A 23,921-nucleotide genomic window follows, 5' to 3' on the forward strand; every position below is an offset into this window, starting at 1 on the left:
CGTGTTGTTGTGGTGCATGTAAATAAATAAACGTATCATGAGCACAAGAAGATGCATTGTGTTAAATACCGAGGAGTGGAAAATATATTTTACATTACTAACATTGTATTTCTGAGAAGTCTTTTCAAATTTAACAGTTTATTTGTTTTGTCTGCTTTGCAGTAGCGCTCAAGCTAAGAAATTCTAAGTCGACTAACAATACGATATTGTTGATTAATCAATCAATTAGGATCGCCCAAGAACGATCGTAGTCGTCCATCCAGCCTCGGATTCCCCTCCTGGTTCAGTTTGACTCAACGGGCTTTCTGTTTGCAGCCACTCATGTGAACAGACATCCTCTTCAACACGACCTTTTCTGTATGTCGTCATGTTGCAACTTGCATTCAGAGCTGATTTGAATAAAACGTGTCATTGATAAATCTAAACAAATGAATGTATTGGGAAAAGGTCAATTGTTTTGAACTAACCCAGCAGCAGTGAACCATGAGCGAAGAACTCTTCTGAGGGAAAGATTGTACTTTTTACTCCACCACATTTATTTATTAGTTACTTTTCAGATATGTCTTTACATAAGCCACTGGACTAAACTACCAAACTGCATGAAGAGTAAAATGCTGCACTTACATCACTTTTTACAAGATTGTATATGTCAGGCCCATGGAGCCATTTTTATGCATGAGTATTTTTTCCTTAATACTCTTGCCTAGCATAAAACATGAACATAAAATTGTATAATTGTCATTGGTACTTAGGAGATCTAAACAGTTCTTCCATCACTGCTGATTGATGAGATCATCCTAGAACCTCCCTCTCAAAAAAAATCACATGTGAACATTTTCTTAGAGTAAAGGCGCCCTCTGCTGGCTGTGCAGGTTAGTGTGATGTTTCACATTTTTAACAGTTCAGATCTATTTTTTTCGCGCTACCAGTGTTTACTTTAAAATAATGCATTTTAGTTATTTATTGACTTGCACTGGTGGAGAGATAATTAAGATGCTTTACTGAATAATATTAACTAACAGCCTACCACACTGTGAGTACTCCTCTACAAGGAAAAGTCCTGCATTGAAAACGGTGTTAATGTCTGGTGTTGCTTTTTGTGACATTCTATACTATTTCTTTTCATTTTTGTATTATTTTTTTACATAATATACTATGATTTTTAATGCCATTTTTATGACCTAATATAATATGATGTTTTATGACATGTATGACATACTATGCAATTAATTTTTGTATGACAATATACTATGACTTTACAAAACTGACTTTTTTTATGATTTACCATTTACCATATATACTATATTATGACTTTTTTCGACATGCTATACTATGACTCTTTTAATGACATTTTTATGACATATAATGAACTGACTTTTTGTGACAATCTATACCATGATTTTTTTCAACATGCTATATGACTCTTCAATTTTTAACATTTTTAAGACATATAATGCAATGACTTGTTTATGACTTTTTATAACATACTATGCAATGACTTTCTAAGACATTTTTGTGACAAACTAAACTATAACATTTTATGGCATACTATACTATGACATTTTTAAAGCATTTTTCTGATATACAATACTATGACTTTTATATCACATCTTTACAACCTACTATATATACTATGACTTCTTTTAACATATTTTTTAAGATCTACTATACTATGACTTTTATGACATACTATACTATGAAATTGCAGAACACAGACAAGGTGCCAGTTTTAAGGGATTTATTGAGCCCAAGGTGAATGATAGGGCAAGGCAGGTCTGGGGATCCAATGACGGTGAGGAGGAAGGGACTCAGACATTGACGTGTTGAAAAGCAGGTGAGTCTGGTCCTGAAGTACAAAAGTGAAGGAAAAATGTCACACAAGGAAACTCTTCTCTACGAACAAGGATAACACTAGAAACACAGAGGCCAAGATCTAACGTCTTGACAGAGACAACAATCTGATGAGGAACGTCTGCAAGACCGGTGCTTTTATACTGCATGCTTGATGAGTTGATGGATGGCAATTGTGTCAGCAATACAGAGTGAGTGACTGATCAGCGGCAGCTGCGTTAAAACAGAGCCGATGAAGGAACGCCACGCCTACTGACACACAAACACAGAAGAGGAGAGAAAGAGAGGCTGGTGTGGGCAAGACCACAGTATTACATTGACAATGACTCTTTGACATGATATACTATGACAATATGAGATCATTTTTATGACATACTTTACTGACTTTTTTATGACATACTATAAACAATTACTTTTTTTTTTAATCACATTTGTATGACACACTATACTTTAATGACACACTATGAAGATTGTTAAAGCACTTTTATGACATACTATGCATTTACTTTATGAAATGTTTATTACATGCTATACTATACTTTTTGACAAACTATACTGTGACATAGTAAAAGCATTTTTCCGACACTATGCTGTTTTTTTTGTATGATATATTATACTATGACATGGAATTTTATCACACACTATCACTTTTTATCACTTTTTCTTTATGAAATACTACAAACAATTACTTTTTTTTTTTATCACATTTATGACATAATATGAAGATTTTAAAGCATTTAAGACACTTTACTGTCTTTTTTATGACATACTATACTATAACATTTGTTATCACATTTTTATGACATACTATTATGAAGATTTTAAAGCATTCTTATGACACTTTACTGTCTTTTTTATGACATACTGACAGATTACTTTTTAATTACATTTTATGACATACTATACAATGACTTTTTAATGAAATGTTTATTACATACTATATTATAACTTTCTGAAAAACTATACAATTACATTATTAAAGCATTTTTTCTGACACTAAAATATCACTTTTTTATGCCATACTATACTATGACATTTTTTAAATTACTTTATTTTTAATTTTTAATGAAACACTATACTATGACTTATATATCTTATTTTTTTGACATACTATATACAATGAAGTTTATGACATTTTTCATGACTTTTTTATAACAAACTATATTAAAACTTTTGTACTATGCTATGACATTTTTAAAGCTTTTCAGACACTGACTTTTTTTGTGACACTATACTATGATGTTTTTAATGACATTTTATTGTTTAATACTATGACTTTTTCAATCTTATTTTCATGACAAATAATACAATGCCATACTATACTATGACATTTTTTAAATTACTTTATTTTTTGAAAACACTATACTATTACTTTTTTACAATGAAGTTTGTATGTAATTTTTAGGACATATGACAACTTTTTAATGACATTTTTATGACGTACTATACTATAACTTTTTATGACATACTCCACTTTGGCATTTTAATTTTTTGACTTTATACTATGACTTTTTATAAAAATGTTATCACACACTATACTATGACTTTTATGACATTGTATACTATTACTTGTTATGACATACTATATTATGAATCTTTGTGACATAATATTCTATGGGTTTTTATGAAATTTTTATGACATAATATACTTATATAATTAATTTTACATATTCCTGACATAGTATACTATGATTTTTTCTGACATTTTATGATATACTATACTAGGACTTTTATTAACATAATTACTATCACTATTTTATGACATTTTATAACCTACAATACAATTATACTATACAACTAATTACATTTCTAGAGCATTTTCATTACACACTATTCAAATACTTTTTTATTTTAATGGAAACTATACATACACTATACACTATAACATACCAAAACCTGTAGAATTACTTTTATTGTAATAGCATAATATCACATTTTAAGAGAATTTTTATGACACACTTACACACATACTATACTGTGTTTTTTTATGACATACTATACTATGTCTTATTATATTTTTCTGAAAAACTATACATAACTTTTTATGACATACTATACTAAGTATGTTAATGGGTGAATGACATGTAGTGTAAAAGCACTTTGAGTAGTCGTAGAACTAGAAAAGCGCAAGTCAATGTACCATTTACCATGACATGGCATATACTATTACTATACTACTTTTTATGACATTTTAATGAAATTCTATACAATTACTTTTTATATTATACTATGTCTTTTTGTAACATACAGCACAATGACATGCGTATGACGCACTATATGTGTAAAAGGATGAATGTAGAGTTAAAGCACTTTTTAAATGGTCGTAAGACATTAAAAAGTCAAGGTATAGTAAAATGTAAAAAAAACAACAACATACTATATCCAAAAAGAAATAGTAAAGTAGGTCATAAAAATGTCACAAAAAAAGAAATTATAGTATTTCATAAAAAAAGTCATAGTATAATTTGCCAAAAAGCCACCAAAAATCATTGTATAGTATGCTATAAAAAAAATGTATTGTATGGTATGTAAAAAAAAAAAAATCATTAGAAAGTCAGTATAGTACGCTGTAAAAAGTAATAGTAAAGTATGTCATCAAAAAAGGTCATGGTATAATTTTTTTTTACAGAAAAGTAAAAAAAAAAAAAAGAAAAAAAAAAGTAATAGTATATCGTGTAAAAAAGATTTATAGTTTACCATAAATATGTCACAAAACCATAGTATATTATGTCATGATTAACATTAAAAAGTCAGTATTATGTCATAAAAAAGTATTCTATGGCATATAATACTATCAGTATTATATGTTAAAGAAATGTCACAAAAATGTATACTATAGTATGTAAAACATGTCCAAGTCATAGTATATTAAGTCATAAATAATATTTTTAAAGTATAGTACGCCATAAAAAAAGTTATAGTATATTATATTAAGTATAAAGGTCATTACACAGTATGTCATAAAAAACAGTATAGAATGCCAAAAAGTAAAAATTGTCATCATAGAAAAGTCATATAAGTCATAATATAGTATGTCATAAAACAAATCATAAAAAGTCAGTTTAGTATGTCATAAAAATCATTAAAAATGCATGGAAAAATGTGTCATGAAGTCAAGATATAGCTAGTGTCAGGAAACAATGCTCTTAAATGTCAACTCTTCATGAGCTCAGAAAAACAGCCCAGTTTTCAGTTATGTAACAATGCATTTGCCATCCAAGAGGATTATAGTTTATTTATCTTAAGAGGTAGGAGGATTCATCAGACAAATGTAAGGATACATGGTTTTCACTGGACAGGAAGGTGATGGAAATTAGTAACTTAACATGCGAGACAAATGCGAGAAAAAAGTATATATATGCTTTTGAGATAGTATAGAGTTGCATTAAAAGGACATACTCAAGTACCTACAATTTAAGTACAGTACTTGAGTAAATATACTAAGTTACAACCACAGTTTATTTGCCACAAAACCATATTTAAAATTAAAAGTGAACTGTAAGATGCAGCATATGAGTCAAAAGCAGGAAATATGTTGAGTTACTGCAGCTGTATATCTCGGTATATCTCATCTCTTGGTATGGCTAGAAAAAAACAAAACATACACATTCAGTATTGCAAACTGTTTATTCGTAGTAAATGAAAAGTGTGCAATTCAGTGAGGGGGGGAGAGAGAGGACAGGGGTGTTTGGGACGGTCGATGTCTTTGGTCCATACTGGTGGAGGGGACGTCAATGAATTGGTGGGAGACAAGAAAAGGCACTTGAGTTTACAGTTGTCTCAGAAAAGGTGTTTTGAGAAGGAGGACACAAAGTCTACTGGAAGAAGGAATGAACTACATCTTTTAACCTCCATTATGCCTAATATGAATATCACATACAAAATGCCCCATGTGAGCACAAAATTATATCGCTACATAAATGTATATACAGTAAGGAATCAGAAAATAAAGTAGGGTGGGATCAAGTAGAAGAAGAAGAAGAAAATGTGAAGTTTTGGATTAATCCCCTTTGGAATTCTTTACAGGCTGAGGGGGGGAGGCAGCAACTTTAAAACAGGACAAAATTATCTTTGGCGAAAACCTAATGTTACTACAGATTGGAATGTAAGACAAAAAAAAGTGGATAAAGTGAGGCAGACTAAATCTACTCTCTTTGAGTCATGATTGAACGAATCCAGCACCTCCAGGGCTCACTGGAGATATGTGGAATAAAAGCTGATTTGTTTGTCATCTGTCCTACAGCTTTCCATTCAAACTGCAGCCCCCCAAATACACCAGTCAAGAAAAGTCTTTACCACCTCTGAAAGCATTGAAAGAAAAGTTTGACATTTCAGGAAATACACTGTTTCACTACATTACTGAGTTAGATAACAGCTAGTTTAGCTTTGTCCAAAAAACAAAAACAAAACCCACCTACCAGCACTTCTTAAGGTCACCAGGGCTGGTAGGTGGGATTTGTCACTTTAAGACAGGAAGCAAAGCAGTTTTCTAAACCCGTTCAGGACTGTGTGAGAGGAAGACGGATCCTTTAGTGGAGGCGGGGCGGTTAACCAGGAGGACATTCGCTAAAGCAAGCAGTTACTCTTCATTATTGAAGTCTTTGCTCCTGTTAACCATTTACTGTTTGAAAACACTTTTGATAAAGCATGAATTTCACCTTTTTGCTGCTCGTCTAAGTACGTTTTCTAGTCGGATTGGTTCAGTACTGCCCCCCCCCCCCAATGTCAGAACGGCAACTACCCCCCCCCACCCCCCCAATGCACACAAAGGGCAACAATGAGCCTAATCTCACTGGAAAACACACTTCTACAAGCGACACAAAGATGAGATATACGCTGTATCACAAGTGTTTTCAAGCTGTAACAAAAGAAATGAGTGTATTTCACAAAATGTCATACTTTTCCTTTTAGTCTAAACATATTTATGTGTCATTACAGCACATATTTACCAAAGACGGTAAACGAGTAAACGCTCTTCTCTCCACAACATTAACTAATATAATAACTGAAGTAAAGACTTAATCTCAAATATGAAGAAAAATCTCCCTTTCATCAGAAATCCACAAAGAAACTAAAAAGGGGGCAGGGGCTTATTATAAATTCATTTTTCTTCCAAAAGACTGCTCGAAGGAAGACGACACATTATGAAGAAAATGCAGCAATTATGTAACAACCAGTCTACAGCCTTGCAGCTCCACACACTGCATGTACACAACTACAAGAAGACAAGAGATGCGGGATCACCAGGGGTCCCTGAAAGAAGAGCCCACTGCGAGGAAACGCGTCAAAACATCAGCAATGAGGTATACACCAGCTGTGGACACTTCGATGAGACTTAACCTCAACAAACAGCCTCAAAGCATCTTGGCAGCCATAGGAAGAAATCAATATATCTGCGAAATCAATACAACCTTCCTATGCATTCATCAGCTTTTGATCGTGAACGTGAGAATATAAAAAAAAGGGGAGGAAAAGATCTTATTCTCTCACATATATTTATAAACCACACACGCGCTCTACAAGTACCATCTGTTAAAAAGCTCATGATGCAGACGTATATGTCTCTAGAAAGGCAAATGTGAAGTCTCTCTGTGACTAAAGGCAAGCGTGTCATTAATATGCCCTCCATGTGCATATAACAACATAAAGAAGAAGAAGAAGAAACGGTGCGTGTGGAAGAAGATTCATCGCAATAAATGTCACAGGCTAAATATAGAACAGCATGAGAACAGTTTCCTTTGTTGCACGTTTGAACATATTTTTTTTCCCCAAAAGTAGGTAATGAGCCCTCTCTGTGTTACAAAATCATGGACAGCAAGCCAACCACAGCACACACAATCACCCCGTTGGCCAGTGGGAGGGCAGTATTTAAAAGGAAAAGCATGACATTTTGGGGAAATGCGCACATTTGTTTTCTTGCAGAGAGTTGGATGATAAGTTTGAGACCACCCTCATGTCAGTAAGGTAAATAGGAAGCTACAGCTAACAGCTGATCGGCTTAGCTTAGCATAGCATGAAGACTGGAAACAAAGGCAACAGCTAGCTTTGCTCTGCTGAGCACATAAACCCCCATAAAACCACAACTTGTAGTTTTTACACTTAAGTTATTGTGTGAAACAAACAAGATAGAAATTTGGATTTTGTGACATTAAGACCGCTTAACCGCTTTTAGCCTTTGTGCTAAACTAAGCTAACCGTGTGCTGGTGATAGTTTCAAATTTAGTCTTCAAATATGAGACTGGTATCCATCTTTTGATCCAACTCTTGGCAAGAAAGAGAATGAGTCATTTCTCAAAATGTCAAACTGTTGTTTTAAGAGGGCCTCCTCTGTGTCCACAGAGTTCCTCTCAAGCACATTTAAGTCCTAGTGTTAACAAGTTCCCTATGGTTTATAGCAGCCATATGAAAAGCTCTGGAGTACAGTTTTGATATGTTTCATTTTTCTTACCTTGTATTAACGATAGTCTGTAGTGTTGATTGCATGTCTACTCTCCTCATGACAAAAGTCTCCGTTACTGCTAGAACTACTTTAGCACTTTCACTACTCTTTCTATCGTGAAGGCATTGAAATGGTTCTGGGGGACAACGACAAAAAAAAAAAAAAAAAAAAAATCAAGACGTGCAAATCAGTGAGCTGACGTAAAGCCACGCAAAAACAGAAATAGTATGGAGAGTTCAACTTCAATAGTGCACACATTGTTGCAGGTAATCACATCAGTCTCTGGCAGATAGCTTAACTGCAAAAAGAATCAGTTACAGAGACTGACAATAGCATTGTGATGAGATCTCTCAAAGAGGGCCTAAAGATAGAAGCGGTTACCTAAGCCAGGGAGGGAGAAATGCAAAAAGGAAGAACTAATATAGAACTGTGAGAGCGTTTCAAGTTTGAAGGATGAATGGATAGATTTAGCGAAGTGGCACTGCAGCTCAACTGACGGAAATATGTAAACTTGTATTCTATTCTTCATTGAAAGGAGTTAGTAGAGGGGAGAGTGTGGGGAGGCTATGGGGGAGGGAAGTGCGAGGGTTAGTAGATGGGTTTGATTAAGCACGGGATTCTTTTAATGTCAAGGGCAGGGCGTCCGCGGAGGCCTTTGGGGCAGCCCGTTATTAGAGGGTCGGTCTTGGTTGTAGGAGGACGTGGAGGAATGGTGGGGACCTCTGGAGCTGTGCGAGTGCTGGGAAGGACCAGAGGAACCACCAGAAGAAGCACCGTCACTCTGGTAGCGGTGGTTAGCACGACCGGCGTTTCTGTCCGGGTAGTAACCGCCGTTATACCTCTGACCCCCCGAGTGATACCCTTGTCCCTGGAAAGTACGCCTGTTGCCGTGGAAAATCTGAGAATTTGGATAGTTAAAATTCAGTGAGCGGCTAAGCGTTATTGACATTGCTGAAGTAAAGTCAACATCTTTATCTCCTGAATGAAAACACAACTCTTTTCTGGGCTGACCTGTTTGTTTGGTGGAGGGCGGTGTTCACTGGGGGGGCTCTGGGTCTGGGTGGGAGGAGTCTCCAGCAGGCTTGGGCTGGCAACAGACGAGGAAGTGGAGCTACAGCGGGACCGATTTGAGTAGCCTGTATGCGGATGGTAAACTGTAAAAGAAACAACACAGTAAATTACCAACGGTACAACCTGGGACCTGCCTCATGAAGGTAAACCTTCAGAAAAGCGATATGTTAGCGTGGTCTATATCTAGAAGAGGTTCTGGGTTTGAGGGCCCGGTTTACACCGTCAACGTTCGTCTGAGAAACCTGGTGAAATCTTTGGTCATCAATCCAAAAACTAGATCGCACCGTGAAACACATCCACTGATGATTGTGTGCAGGATGTGTAATAAAGGATTGACATGCAATGAACTAGGATATTGTTACTAAAGGAAGTAAGAGACTAAACACACTGATTGATTCTTTAATAGATAAAACAGTACTTTTTGCACTATTAAAGTCTGCAAATCGATCAGTATGCTCTGTTGAAGTTTGCTGTTCTCGGTCTGATTGAGCTCCATACATTCATCTAAAATAAGTTTTCACACAATAATCCTTCTTTATGAGACAGATCTGTGCTTTAGTTCAGCAAGGTACATGCATACATTCTGATTGCATATTTATTTACATGAATAAATAAGTGGGTTTCCCCAGTAACAATATTGATTGCCTGGTTTCCTCTAAAACTACATGATGTCAATGTATTACTTTAAGACACATATCTATTAGTAAATGTTCAACCCGAGGAAGAGCAGTGGGACTAAAAAAAAAGAGAACATTAATAATAATAATTATGTGAACAATATTTAGTGTCGTGCCCATGCCCGACATGTTTAGTCATTATTTTAGGTCCCAAAAATTAAACAGATTCCTGCAAAAAATGTACATTTTTGTTGTTGGATGTCCTCATTTAAAAGTTAGACAGGAATGTGCATAAGCTATGTTTAACAAATGTTAAGGTTTTGATTCTTATGATCTTCTGTTTTGGTGGGAAACCTTTAACCACTGAATCATGTTATTTTTTTAACATTTCTTTTCTTTACTAATATGTCAAGAATTAAAATCAAACAAAAATCAAACAAAAAAACAAAAATCTAACAAAAATCAAACCGTTTTTTGCAGAAAGAATTTACTGTGTTTTATCTGCTGTTGTTGTATTGTCAGCTTAGGCCTTGTCCATTTCCTCTCCAAGTCATTTAAAGTGCCACACATATTGGCCATATATAATAATTGGTTTATTAGCCACTGTGAGTGTACTTCCAGTCTGCTGACAAACAGCTGTAATTATGAATATGACCTTATAAAACCCTCAAACTGAAGAGATTTTCTGATTTGTGTAAAAAGTCTTTTGCATCATTTATGTTTAATAAAAGTAGGAAGGAGTCCTTTCAGAAATGTTCACTTTGAACACAAATGAAACAGAAAGATAAAAACAGATGAAAATGATTCCGTACCTGATCCAAACCCTGAGATGCTCGTCTTCAGCGGTTCAAGATCAAACGTAAATCTTACAGCTCTCCCGAGGTCTTCATCATATTTACGCTCACTCACAAAGTGCTGAGGGGGGGAAAAAGAAAGAAGAAGAGACGACATATTGTATTCATCATCAGCATGCTACAAAACTGTAAGCACCGACTCAACAATGAACACATACTTCACAATGATTCGGCAGTGCGCTAAGAAAGAGAGAGGCGAGGCCATACTGGAGCAGCAGCATTGTTTCAGTACCTTGATGTCTGCACGCAGCTCAGTCAACTGCTCCTCAGACATGGACGCCGACTGGTCCGTCAACCTCCTGAGCTCCTCCGCTCTCTTCTGCCGGGCGTCCAAAATCAGCACTAAAAACAAAACAAACAATCTTTTACAGATATGAACATACAGTACGTTATGAAACCAACGAGAAGACTTTCAAATCGTTCTTGTGCATCGTGTCTCTGAGCGCAATAGAAATTAATATTTGCTATTATGCTTGAAAGGTGATTTAAAGGATTAATCGATTATCAGTATAAGCTGCAGATTATTAAAATGTAATTATTAGAATGTTAAAGTTCTGTTTCTGTTTGACGGATATTCCCTGCAGTGCCGGTAAGTTTCAGTTTTTCTGAAAGAACTCAGCTGTCATTTGATACAACAAGTACAAAGTACAGCTGACTCAGCATCTAAAAGATAAACAAGGGTCAGCGATAAAGCCATTTTCAAAGCAAGATACCATGTATGCTGCTCTTCAAACATCTGAAATCTCCAGCCACAAACGCCTCATTGGGTCCAGTCAGATGTCTGAGAGGACGATTCTATAGGTGTGAATGAGTTTCATGCTTTTAGGTTGTAGAAAGTCCTCTTTACAAATAGATGGTATTCTGTATGAAGGGTTGTTGTTTTAACCAGACTGACAATTGAAACGGCAGAAAGAGACAACGGTACCTCTGAGCAACAGTTCAATAGGAATAGAATAAATCACCAGTCATTGGTTAAAGAAACTGGAAACTTTGCATCAAAATGTGTGCAGATTTAAAGAGGAACAGCGTCAATGTGAAAAAGAACAGTAATACAGTCTGCAGCAAGCTGGAATTATCAGGCAACGTGTTGCTTTAGCAAAGCTCTTCTTCAAACTTCACACTAGAAATAGAGGGTATGTGGAGGGTTAGCACTGTTGGAACATCAGCTGAACTATGGACTGACAAATCACTGTTTAAACCTCTTCAATACAGCCACTACAACTGCGCTGTAGCAGAGTTTATTCCCTCCACGGAAACGCACCGTATTTCATATTTTCTGCGACATTTCAAAAGTTTGTTTAAAATTCACTTGGTAATTGAATAGAACCACGGCTACTGTGGTGACTTATTGGTGACTTCTTCTTTTGGGGCCAAAACTATTTCAAATGTAAATTATAAGTTTGTAGTCTCAATGATTAAGACTACAATCTGTTAAACAAGTTATTGTAGAAGAACAATCTGTTAAAAAAAGTTATTATTGAAGAAAAGAAATAAAACAACTGATTGGAAACTTTTGAACCGTTGAACATTTCCCAGAATAAGTTTTGCTAACAGGCCTGAAAGCAGCATTTAAATTTGCTTCTTCTATGATGGATGCCTCTCTAAATGACTTTAAATATCTACACAGAAGCGCTCGCTTTTTTGCCGTCACAAAAAAAAAAGTGACTTTAACATATACTGTGTATATATAAACACTAAAGTGAAGATACAATTATTTGTCGGTTGATTCGTAAGATTTATTAGTTGATCAACAGAAGTTTTGATGACATCTCTTTTTTCTATTTCATGACATTTTACAGAGCAATCGTTTAACTGGATTCCTCGATTTGAGCTAAAACAATTAGTCCATAATTCGATCAAAAGAAACTATTTTGATGATCAATAAGTTGTTCAAATCATTTTTTTTTTTTTAAATGCACTTTTTATATTATTATTAGTTTCCACCACTGAAGAAGTTTTTTTTCTTCTGACAATTGACCAAACAATTAATTGAGAAACTAATTGGCAGATGAATCGATAATTAAAATAATGGATTTAGCTGCAGCCCTAAACATTTGTACCAGATGCTGCTACTTGGTAACAAAGGTACCTCCAGTATTGACCAACAAGGACTGGACTGTACTCATCAATACATATTTTTTTGGATTTATCTGTTGCTGTTTGTATATCTACATACAGATCTATTTATAGAAGTTATAAAGGAAAACCATCAGTTACACATAGGTTTAACACAAGAAGAAGATTAGTAGGAGGCACTTTTTGAGGAAACCTGGCTTTTGTAATGTCGAAGAAATAGTTTCTTTGCTTTCCTCTCAATCCCAAAATCACCTTGCACAAAGACAGCATTGAGTCTCCCTCGACACCTGACACTATTCACTTTTTCCAGGCCTGGAACACACAACACTCTACACTGTGAGGACAGAATAAGAGAGAATGGCCTACTTGTACAAATATGCAGTCTTGCTCCGTCATGTCACACACACACACACACACACACACACACACACACACACACACACACACACACACACACACACACACACACACACACACACACACACACACACACACACACACACAGGTATGCTCTAGGTATATCAGGACCCCGAGGGCACCACTGCAGCGCTGAAGAAACTGGGACACAACCATTTCTTTTACAACCTCTCCGGAAGTGATTCAGGTCAGACTCTCCAGGCCCTTGAATGAGGTGATCATTATATGTGGAGAATACTAACAGCTCCCGGGTGGTATGTGAGAAGCAGGTCTTTAGTTCAGTCTACATAGAGTACTTACTGGCCTCTGCTTTCACTTTGTCCATTTCTCCCATTAGAGTCACTTCTCTGTCCATTAAACTAGAAAAAAGAAAAGAAAAGAGGAGTCGTCATTATTTTATACTTATTCCAAGATAAGAAGAGAGGCACTGAGATTATGAATTCATTATAATAACATAAACAAATAAAGGCAGCTGCACACTTAAAGTTCAGAAATACAGCAGCGTCACTGAATGATAATGCAAAACAGCAAGTGCAATACAATTCAATAACAATAAGAGTTTAGTATTTTTTTTATTGTACCACAATTTAATTTATCCTCAGCTACTAAGACACAAAAAGCTGAAGGAGAAAGTCGATTTAAACTATGCAAAGAAAAAAGGTGTTGAAAATTCTTGATTCTAAGATGCATGATTATGAAGATTCTGCAGCGATTCTGGAGTTTGGTTTCATTTCAGCTCAGTTTGAGGCTTGTTTTGCTGCGATTTACTGTCGCGCTCGTTACTCTCCTCTGATCAGTTTTTCAGCGAGGGCGGAGCGCGCGCGCGCGCGCGCACACACACACACACACACACACACACACACACACACACACACACACACACACACACACACACACACACACACACACACACACACACGGTTAAACCTGAGATTACATCTGAACATGATAATGTTATAATTTACATTCATTCAATAGTATTTTTTTCTGAATGGAGCCTGAACGCACCATAATGTAGCTAAACCTCTTAACTGTATAACTGTTTTGTATGATCAGAATGTGATCCATAACATGTCCTCAGTCAGCTGTATGGGTCTGTAAAAGCAGAATGGGGCGTCGTCTTAGAACACCATTATCAGCACCAGTAGCCGTCATAGCCCTCTTCTGACTGCATTACACTGCCATAAATCTTTAAAAAGATTAGGATAATGGGCCTTTTCTCTCCTTTAAGGCATTTGTGGTGTTGCACTTGTTTGTACACGCAAGAGGGGACGGATGTAGTCGTAAAGAACGGGGACAAAAAGAGCACCTGAGGAATTAATAAAGGTCAAAACCTGCACCGTTTGACTTGAGCACACCTGGCCCAGTGCTGCGATCGTAAAAGTACAATGAGAGTAGAACAGACATTAAACAAGTTGCTGAGGTCATTTGACTAGTTCCAAAGAAAATGGCGCTCAGCACCGTGCACTGATCGTAGATATAGAATGAGTTAGTCCACTACAACGGCCACAGATGTTTGCAATGTTACACATAAAATGGCTGCCGCTCTGACAATCCTGCTTTGGTAAATTTAATTGAGCTACGAAGATATTTTACATACATGTAAAAATACTATTATACCACAAAACAAAAAATAAAAAAAACACTCCTGCATTAAAAAAACGTACTTTTGTAAAAATATTTAAGTACAAAAACAAAACAAAAGTATTTAACGTACAAAAGTAAAAGTTCTCACTATGCAGCCAAATAGGCTCTTTGTTACATCATTATATATATTATAATATAAGATTGTTATAATTGATGCAGTAATGATGTAGCAGGCTGCAATACAGATAATTTGATTTGTACGGTTAGATGGTTTAATATAAATATGCCTCACAGCGCTTTAGTAATAAACATGCAACATGAACTAAAGAAAAAACTATCATGGAAACAAAATAGTTCCAGTTGGCTGTGGATCTGGAGGAGCTAACCTCAGGAACTTGGAAGTCCCTTCTATGCATTTCTGTTCCTTTAATCCTGAGTAATCACGGCTCACGCCATTAAAGTTCCTGCACCATTAGAACGTACCACCCTTGAAGTAGGAACTTGTTTAAGCTACTTGATCCATCATACAAGAACTAAAATTCCTCAAAAAATGGATCTCGGTATGCTGGAAAAGCTCCCGCAGTGGAAAAAGTGACCTCACTTTTCAACATGCTCAACTATTCCATTACATTAAGATTCAGCTACAGCACATGACCGGAGGCAGAAAAGAAACGTGCTCACCAGCTCAGGAGCTCAGCAAACGTCTGCTTCATCTTCTTGATGGAGGAGTCCATCTCCTCCTTCACCACTATCCTGTAGCGAGTCAGTGAGGCGGTGCATCTCTGCAGGTCCTTCACAGAGCGGTCGATGTTGGGAGCTGAGAGGTAAACATTAACTCGATTTAGGCACACGTTGAAGAACAAGACACATTTAGTCCCAGACTAGGTTTTACCTGAGCCTTGGTAACAGCACAGCGTGCGTTATTAATCAATGATGTTCTAAAGGACTACATGCAGGTAGATAAGATAGGATTCAAGAGGTATTTGGTGTCTAACCCATCTTCTTGACTCCCGATGATCCTTGCTCATCGTTGTTGGGTGGGATTGAGGAAGCGGGTGGATGTGGATGTGAATTAGAGCCTGGCCTGTGTCGGTTCTTGTTGCCTCTAGGACCCTGGTGATTCCTCCCTCCTTGCTGTAAGGGGGGACTTGGAGCGCTACCTTGACTTTCTGCTTCTGCACCTGTGAGAAGACGGATGACTTTACAACAAGTAGAGTGCGTATTTCCAAACTAACTTTCCCCCCAAAAAAACTACTTAAAATAGTGATGAGCAAAATTAGTCGGTCAGAATATTTGACTGTTTAGAATAAAGTACAAGATAAGTCACCAAAAATATTTGTAACGCAGAAAAAAAGGTTAGATTTGTTGAGAAATAAATTTGACAACTTGGCATATAACACTACAAATATCTCCAGTCACAACAACATAGAAAAGGTATTAGACTGGAACTGAATAACATTTGGTCCTTATAATAATCGACACACTTCAAATTGCTACATAAGGCACCTGTATTACTGCTTGTGAGAAGGCTTCATTCACAAAAATGTTACCCAAGAGTAAAAGCAATAATTTCAACAGATAGGAGCTTTGAATCCTGAAATCAGCAGATTGAAATAAAACAGATGTCGTCATCAGAGAAGCACCGTACTCAGACATAAATAAAAGAAGGAAAAGTTTGACATGCAGTTAAAACGGCCCATGATTCAGCCGTTCCTCTTTTTTGCCTTCGTCATTCATCGGAGCTGTGATTACCGGTGGTTTCTGACGTAGCGGGCTCAGAGTCCAGCTCAGCCGCATCCAGAGAGACAGAGTCCAACTGCTCACTCAGAGAATCTAGAGACTCTCCATCCACCACCGACCCGTTGGCGTGAAAGCCGTTCACCTCGTCCTTGCCCTCCTCGGGCGGCGTGGCCTCAGGCGGAGCCGGCTCTGCTGAAGCCTCTGGCTGAGGCTTGGGCTTCTTTTTCTTCTTGGGCTGAACGAGGAGATATCAATGTATCAATGTCAAACCTCTTTGTTCAAAATACTCTTTGTTCAAAATACTCTTTGTTCAAAATACTCTTTGTTCATGATCTCTATCTTAATCAGAGCAGCGACTCAAAACTGTTTCAGTGCACACAAGGAGAGAAAGATTCAAGCTAGAGCAGAAATACAAGTTTGGACATTTAGATTCAAAAGCCACTTAGTTACAGTTTACAATAAATGAAGAGCACTTTGAACATACAGGTTCTTTCAAATAGAGCCGACATGATTTTGCTGATTCAACAGAGAGACACTCAAGATGCAGGCTTTCAGGTTCTCACCTTCTTTTTGCCGGTAACATTCCACTCCTTTAAGATCTCGACTGCGCTGCCTGGTGTGTAAAGAAAACAATGAGGATGAAGTGCCAGGTGACGAATGTTAAACACAATTGTTAATCACAATATCTGAAAGGCTCTGAGGCGTTGAGCCACCGCTAAAAAAAGGAACAAAGCAGTGTGACGCACGTGGGACAACCCTCGTGTTCTATAATTAAACCTGCAAAACTAAGAGGCACGGAAATGACGTTCAGACTTGTGAATGCAAAGCATGACATGCATGAAAGAAGTTGACTATATGGGCGGCGTGCCAGGTCTGCCTCTTAATGTAGTAAACCAACAAGGTATACCAGTATTAACCTGTACAGAACTGTGATACAAAACTAAGTGAACATGCGTGTTTTAGGATGCTGCACCTTATAGGTGGAGCACTTCAATGACAAGTGGTGAATAGGTATTACATAACATCGAGGTGTTCTGTTGCTGATGTTTTTGGTGTTGTTGTAAGCGGATCTATCCGTTTCATGGGGAAGTAATTATTCATAAAAGGAGGCGTTGATAATGTCACATTCTTGAGGTCAAACAGTGACGTCTTCATACCTTCTAAAAAAGCTTGAACGGCCCTGTCGACAGAGTTCTCAAAATGCTGCAGAACCAGAACAATCTCATTGTTACTTTTGTTGGGGACAACGGCCCTGACGGCACTGATCTATAAAGAAAAGGGGAAAAAAAGCACAACAGATTGTAATAGTTCAAGATGATTCAACATTCAGTGTAAATTTACAATGAAGGAATTATGACATTTAAAGACACAGTCCTTCGCTTTTTAAAAATAGTTTTTATGATAGACTAGCATCGTCCATTTGCTTCTTATTATCAGTTTGGGATTCTGTCGATGTGTTAGACACGAGCACCAACCGGAGCACGCTAACCCTCACACTTTGTATGGATGAGCTCGGCATCGCTCAATCAACAGCCGTAACGTTAGAGCAAGAAGGACGATCCATCGGAAACAATACGCCGCACCATGATAAAGTCACGGCCATAACGAGCTTCTCCTCTTACATCTTCTACAGAAGCGTCACACCGGTGATTCTCCGAAAAGTTCAGAGATTTTCAACAAGAAGCGCTTTGAGCAGCTGCACACAAAGAAAAGGGGGTAGCGCTCAGAAAAAAAAGACGCTGTCTGTCTGTATATGTCAATTTTATTTACTGCAAACAGAGAAAGACGTGCAAACTAACCAGCAGCTCCAATGAAACAACTATCCACAGCATTAAAAACACAATTGTCAATAAGAACCGACATTTTTGTTGAAGGTTTTGGCTCCACTTCACTGCAATAAAGCACGAAAACCCCACAGAGACATTAAATTACTAAACCAAAGTCTTCCATGAGAACCATGTGACTCCACTGTGATGCCCAGCTCACAATGCATGACTTGAGCTCTGATTTTTTTTTTTTGGAGCTCCCCAACAAAAGCCAGAGAACAGAGGAAAATCGACATTGCCTCAACACTCAGTTGCCAGGTGTGAACTGTTCAAACACGCCATTCAAGGCTTATCATGAGTTTACATAATGGTCAACCACAAGCAAAGTTGAGCTATATATCATCAAAATACTGGTAACAGACGCTATGCAATCGACTCCCATTAAGGCTACATCCACACTACTACATCTCCGTCCTCACTAATCGCTCCAATATCGGCTGCTTCCTCCGCAGAAATGCAGAATTGAACTGCTGGTAAAGACAACATGGTCATCTACGCCTGTAATCAGTTCTCCATGTTGAATTAACCTGGTAGTCGATCGGTAATCACGGCTGCTGCTGTGTGTGATTTTCCGGGAAACGGTCACGTGATAGGGGCGTGACGAATCAGGGAAGGACACGTCGTGACGGCTAAGAACCAATCAAGTAGCGAACGCAGGTGAGGATGTCATCGTTTCTAAAGTTATCCGTTTACGACCGTCAACAGGAAGACGCAAACCCGGAGTTTTCAAACATATCCGTCCTCGGGAGCGTTTTCAAACTCCTCCGTTTTTGGTAGTCGAAAACGCTGGCGTAGAGTGGACATGGCCTAAACCAATAACTATAACTGTTGCTCTTCCTCTGACAACTTCCCTCTCAGGTTCACTGTTGTCAAAACTAATGAAAGTGAACCTCAAGGCTTTGGAGCGACTCCACCAACACAGAATGGAAATGTTTGACTTATGGAACAAATTTGAATCCATTGATAAAAAAGAAAAGAAAAAAGAAGTGATTAAAAATTATTTATTTACAAAAACACGTGCCAGTGGTGTGCGCTGTGTATACGTCTTACCTTCTCCTTCATCCTCTCAGTTGTTCCTCCCTGGGACATGGCCATTTTTGACCGAGTGTCAAACACCACCCCCGACGTGTCTGTTAAAAAAACGTCACAAAAAAAACAAACTCCATTGTCTTTTCAGGCCTTGAGGCCTATTTGCAATTCACTGAAGAGCATCATTTGCAAAACAAACAACCGCCAGACATCTTAAGGACTTAGCTGGAGAGAGTCGTCAGCTACCGTTTATGAATCACGTTACGATGACAGATTTGTGCTTGGGAGGATATTTGTCTTAAAAAGGAAGTTAAAAGTTGAAACTTGCACAGCAATTTATTTCTACATGAAATAAAAGAAATCAATAACTCAAGTCAATCAATTAATAAGGCTGACTTATCAAGCAAGTTGAAAATAGATTTGGTTTGTTTACTGTCGGCATCATTAGTACAACTTGAAAATAAAAAAAATAAAAGAAAGTCATCTGTGCCTGAAAGGTCTTCAATCTGCATCTGATTTAAATGCCTAATAACCAATGAATGCTTCCAGAAACACAACAACCTAAGGAGGGCTTCTGTTATCAAACGCAGAATAAAAACAGAGTTACAGTAAAATAATAAATAAATAAATATGTATTTCCAACAAAGGTCTGAGGATAATTCTTAAACAAAAGCCTTCAGCTGAGTATGACAAGTCAGGGTGAAGTCCAAAGTTAATCTACTGTATGTCCACTTAAAGACAAGGAAGGAAAAAAATGCTGGCACAGCATTCTTGAAATAAAAGCCTTGTAAACATTGTTTTTCCTTTGCATGAAAGTAGGTTAATGTTACTGTAAATCTCCCTATAAGAGTAATTAAGGCCCCGATATCGATGTTGAGCTGATACTGACTCAATTTATTTGTTATTTTAACTTAAACTATGATTTTCCTAACTTAAACATTTGACTATATTCTGCAGCCATTAAAACACAAATGACATATTTCACGTGTGTGATTGTACTCTAAATATACTCAATAAAATATAGATTGTTATTTTGCTCATATCTTTAGAAAAGTGAATACATACCCTTCTGGTTTTTCTTTGACATGTTGTCACACAGAAATAGCCAGGCAACACTTGGTTGTGCACTTCCTCAAGACTGTAATCACACTTCAAGTATGCTCAAGATGGTGTTCAAATAAAGGCTCCAGGAGAAGTCAATTTCACTCTGAGTCGTTCTTGTAAAGAGAAGATGCCAATAAGGCTCACGACGTTTCTCCACCACGTTGATCCAAATCTGTGAGGGGGGGGGGGGGGGGGGGCGAAAGGGGGAAACAGAAGTGAAAATGGTTTTGCCTCCATGAACTAGAAAGTAGAAAAGAAACAAGTCAAAAGGTAACCGTCGCAATGCTGCGTGAAGCAGAAATATCATCTTTTGTAACCTCTGAAAATATGAATGCAAATTAAATCCATTTCCTCTATTGAATGAAAAACAGATTTCAATAAGTTATTGTTTGTCTGGCAGAGCATTCTTGGAAGCAACAAAAAAAATCTGTAGTTAATATTGTCCTTGGCAGAAAAACTGCATCTAGTTTGGGGGGGGGGGGGGGGGGGGTGTAGCAGGACTTCAGAGAAACACGTCTTTGAATGGTAGTTCCTTTTTCTCAGTTCTGTGCAGGAGTGGTGGGTGATAAAGCTGCGAGGGCTACAGCAGTGAACCTTCTCCTATAGGCTTGTGTTGTTATTTCACCACAGGACTTATATGTGTGCTCTAGAAATGAAACAAACTTGAGCCATTTTGCCTCCTTCTCATCTCTCGTGAGAGTTGCACATACGCACAGTAACAATCGGTACCAACTATGTACGGCCTCAACCAGACCCTCCAACAATCTGGACTCATTTTTTGATGAGTCAGCTGTTTGCCGACTTTTTTTTAGGTTTCCATTTTGACCAGGGTTTTCTAAAAAGCGAAACTAACAAGCTTATACAAACCCACACCCTGTTGATTAGGACTTGGCGTGCCTCACAGAGTCCTGGTGTCACCACACCTCTAAAGACGTCAAACTCACCATGAGCACGATCAACAAGCGACACTACTGCAGCGGCACATGCAAAGCACTAGGATGCATTATGTTTATCAAGAGGGATGGTGCTCGAGTCTTTAAAAGAGAGAGAGAGAGAGAGAGAGAGAGAGAGAGAGAGAGAGAGAGAGAGAGAGAGAGAGAGAGGCCAGGTGCACTTGTGATGCAACTCAGGAGAAGTGCTAACTCAGCACTCAAATAAAACAAGTTTAAATTGAAGAGTTGGGGAATTTAAATTAAAAAGGTGGGTATGTGTGGAAACCACAGTTAGAGTTATGACAATTATTGTCAGAAAAATATTCCCCAACCATTATGATATCCACTTCATCATTACAGTAATTTTTCATGCCGAAATGTCAGAAAATGCTTCTCATATATCTCCTGCTTTTAGCTGTTTTACATCATATTAAAGTGAAAATCTTTATTAATATAATATTAAAGTGAAGATCTGGACCGATATAACCAGACATCAGACGTTTTATAGATCAAACAATTCATCCGGTAAAATAGTGTTTAGTTGCATCTCTATTCATAGTAGCATACAATCAACCGCAAAGCAAGCCGGTAGGTTGTTTTTATCGAGGTCCAATATGCGATTACTTAAGATATTAATTTCATCACCACAGACCAAATAATTTCTTCTCCTGACAAACAGGTAGAAAAGCAGCTGCCTCTGTGTCCAAAGTCCCTGCACTTAAAACATGGAGCACAATCCAGGCCGGAACACTGACGTTAAATATCCTAAATGAAAAGCAGGTAACGTTAAAGTTATAGCTAGCTAATCGGCCAGTGATCCCCGTCATTACTCGTCGCAGTTGAGTTAGCATCTTAAATAATACAACGTAACGTCAATTCAAAGTCCGTGCAATTCGGCTCACTGCAGAAGTCATATTAGCCTCAGGGTAGCTGTAAAAACATTCTCAGATATCCAGGGTTTCCTGCAATCACAGCGATAACAAAATAACCGTAACGACTAACTTTAACCAAACAGCCAACTTAATTTTGATGTTAACTAACTATGTGACATTATTAATGAAACACGATCAAACTGCGCATATTTTTGCAGTTTGAGTTTTACTGACCCGAGAGGGTTCACATAACGTTATTTAAGTCCGGAGGTTACGTTCACGTTAGATTGCTAACATCCTACCGTCTGTGTGGTTAGCTTCGCTGGTCCTTGGCGCTACTAACCTCAGTAATCTACCATTAAAATCTTCAAAACAACAAAGACTAAATGCAACATCAACGCCTTTTCTATGGACCATTGGATGCAGCCTTAGCTAGCTAGCAGACAGCCATAGCTGAACGTTAGCTACTCAACTCTGACGTTATACAGCTAAAGCATTGCTTATTAGATCCGTGATTAGCTCAATGTGTAATAATTGCATATTATTAAATACGTACTTGGAGTTGGTAAGAACACTGAACAGTAGATTCTGAACACAGGTCACCACTGACTCCACCGCCAGCCGTCTGTAGTCTCTGCTGTGGGCAGTATTTTACTCGACTAGACTCCATCGGGGTTGCCAGGTTGGATTAAAAAACCCTCCCTTTTCAACAAGCAGTTTTAAAAAACGTGAGGGTTTCCAAGTCCATGCACATACAAAAAGCTCCGCATATATATAAAACATCAAGACAATCACTGATAAAAACGTAGATAAGAATAACTGTATGATAATCTGGGGGAAAGAAACGTTGCGTTAGATAATCTCTTTTACGTTAACTAAAGGATCAAAATGGCTGAATAAGGTTATATATTCGTGAGTTGGAGAATAAGACAGTATCTTTACAACCTGGGAGGATTCATATGTTTGCAGTTGATGCGCATATCTTATATATAGAGATAGCGGTGTGTGTGTGTGTGTGTGTGTGTGTGTGTGTGTGTGTGTGTGTGTGTGTGTGTTGACTGTATTACTGCTGGCTGTGCAACATATTGCCCCTCTGGGATAGCAGACATTACTTTACCCTCCAGTACAATAGTCTAACTTAATTGCACAAAAGGGTACACGTCTTTCTTTTTTTGTATGACTCATGAAAAACTTGGTGACACACAACTATTTTAGTTATATTTATTAAAGTGGCCAGTTGTTTGTCAGATCAGCAACCATGTACCCAGGTTTCTGGTTTTAGAACTAGGACAGAGAAACTGGATTTACAGATTTCTACTTCTGTGTCTGAGGTCTCAGACATAATCCCAGCACTATCATCATCATCAGGCTTGTATGGTAAAGTTGCAGAAAATGATGTGTGGTCACAAGTTTATATCCCCAGCTGCAACCTCATGTTTAAGGCTGGTGCAATAGTTTAGTTTTGCACATATGACCATATGCAAGAAATGTTCCTGAACATTCCAG

General features: G+C 37.5%; 1 protein-coding gene across 1 annotated transcript; it reads right to left on the reverse strand.

Annotated features, from left to right (window-relative positions):
- Nucleotides 1-6,610: 6,610 nt before the first annotated feature.
- On the reverse strand, nt 6,611-23,053 carry spats2 (spermatogenesis associated serine rich 2). Its single transcript, XM_068733392.1, has 13 exons — nt 22,972-23,053; nt 20,573-20,783; nt 19,529-19,608; nt 17,810-17,918; nt 17,216-17,265; nt 16,665-16,887; nt 15,908-16,093; nt 15,594-15,729; nt 13,626-13,684; nt 11,065-11,174; nt 10,791-10,893; nt 9,302-9,444; nt 6,611-9,188 (listed from the first exon to the last, which is right to left on the reverse strand). Exons 2-13 carry the CDS (start codon nt 20,592-20,594, stop codon nt 8,919-8,921), a joined length of 1,491 nt encoding a protein of 496 aa, XP_068589493.1. The 5' UTR covers nt 20,595-20,783; nt 22,972-23,053; the 3' UTR covers nt 6,611-8,918.
- Between the last annotated feature and the right edge of the window lie 868 nt (nt 23,054-23,921).

This window comes from Cebidichthys violaceus, unplaced genomic scaffold (assembly GCF_023349555.1).
Source record: "Cebidichthys violaceus isolate CVI_PGR_0920_01 unplaced genomic scaffold, fCebVio1.0.p SCAF_6, whole genome shotgun sequence".
Taxonomy (NCBI): Eukaryota; Metazoa; Chordata; class Actinopteri; order Perciformes; family Stichaeidae; genus Cebidichthys; species Cebidichthys violaceus.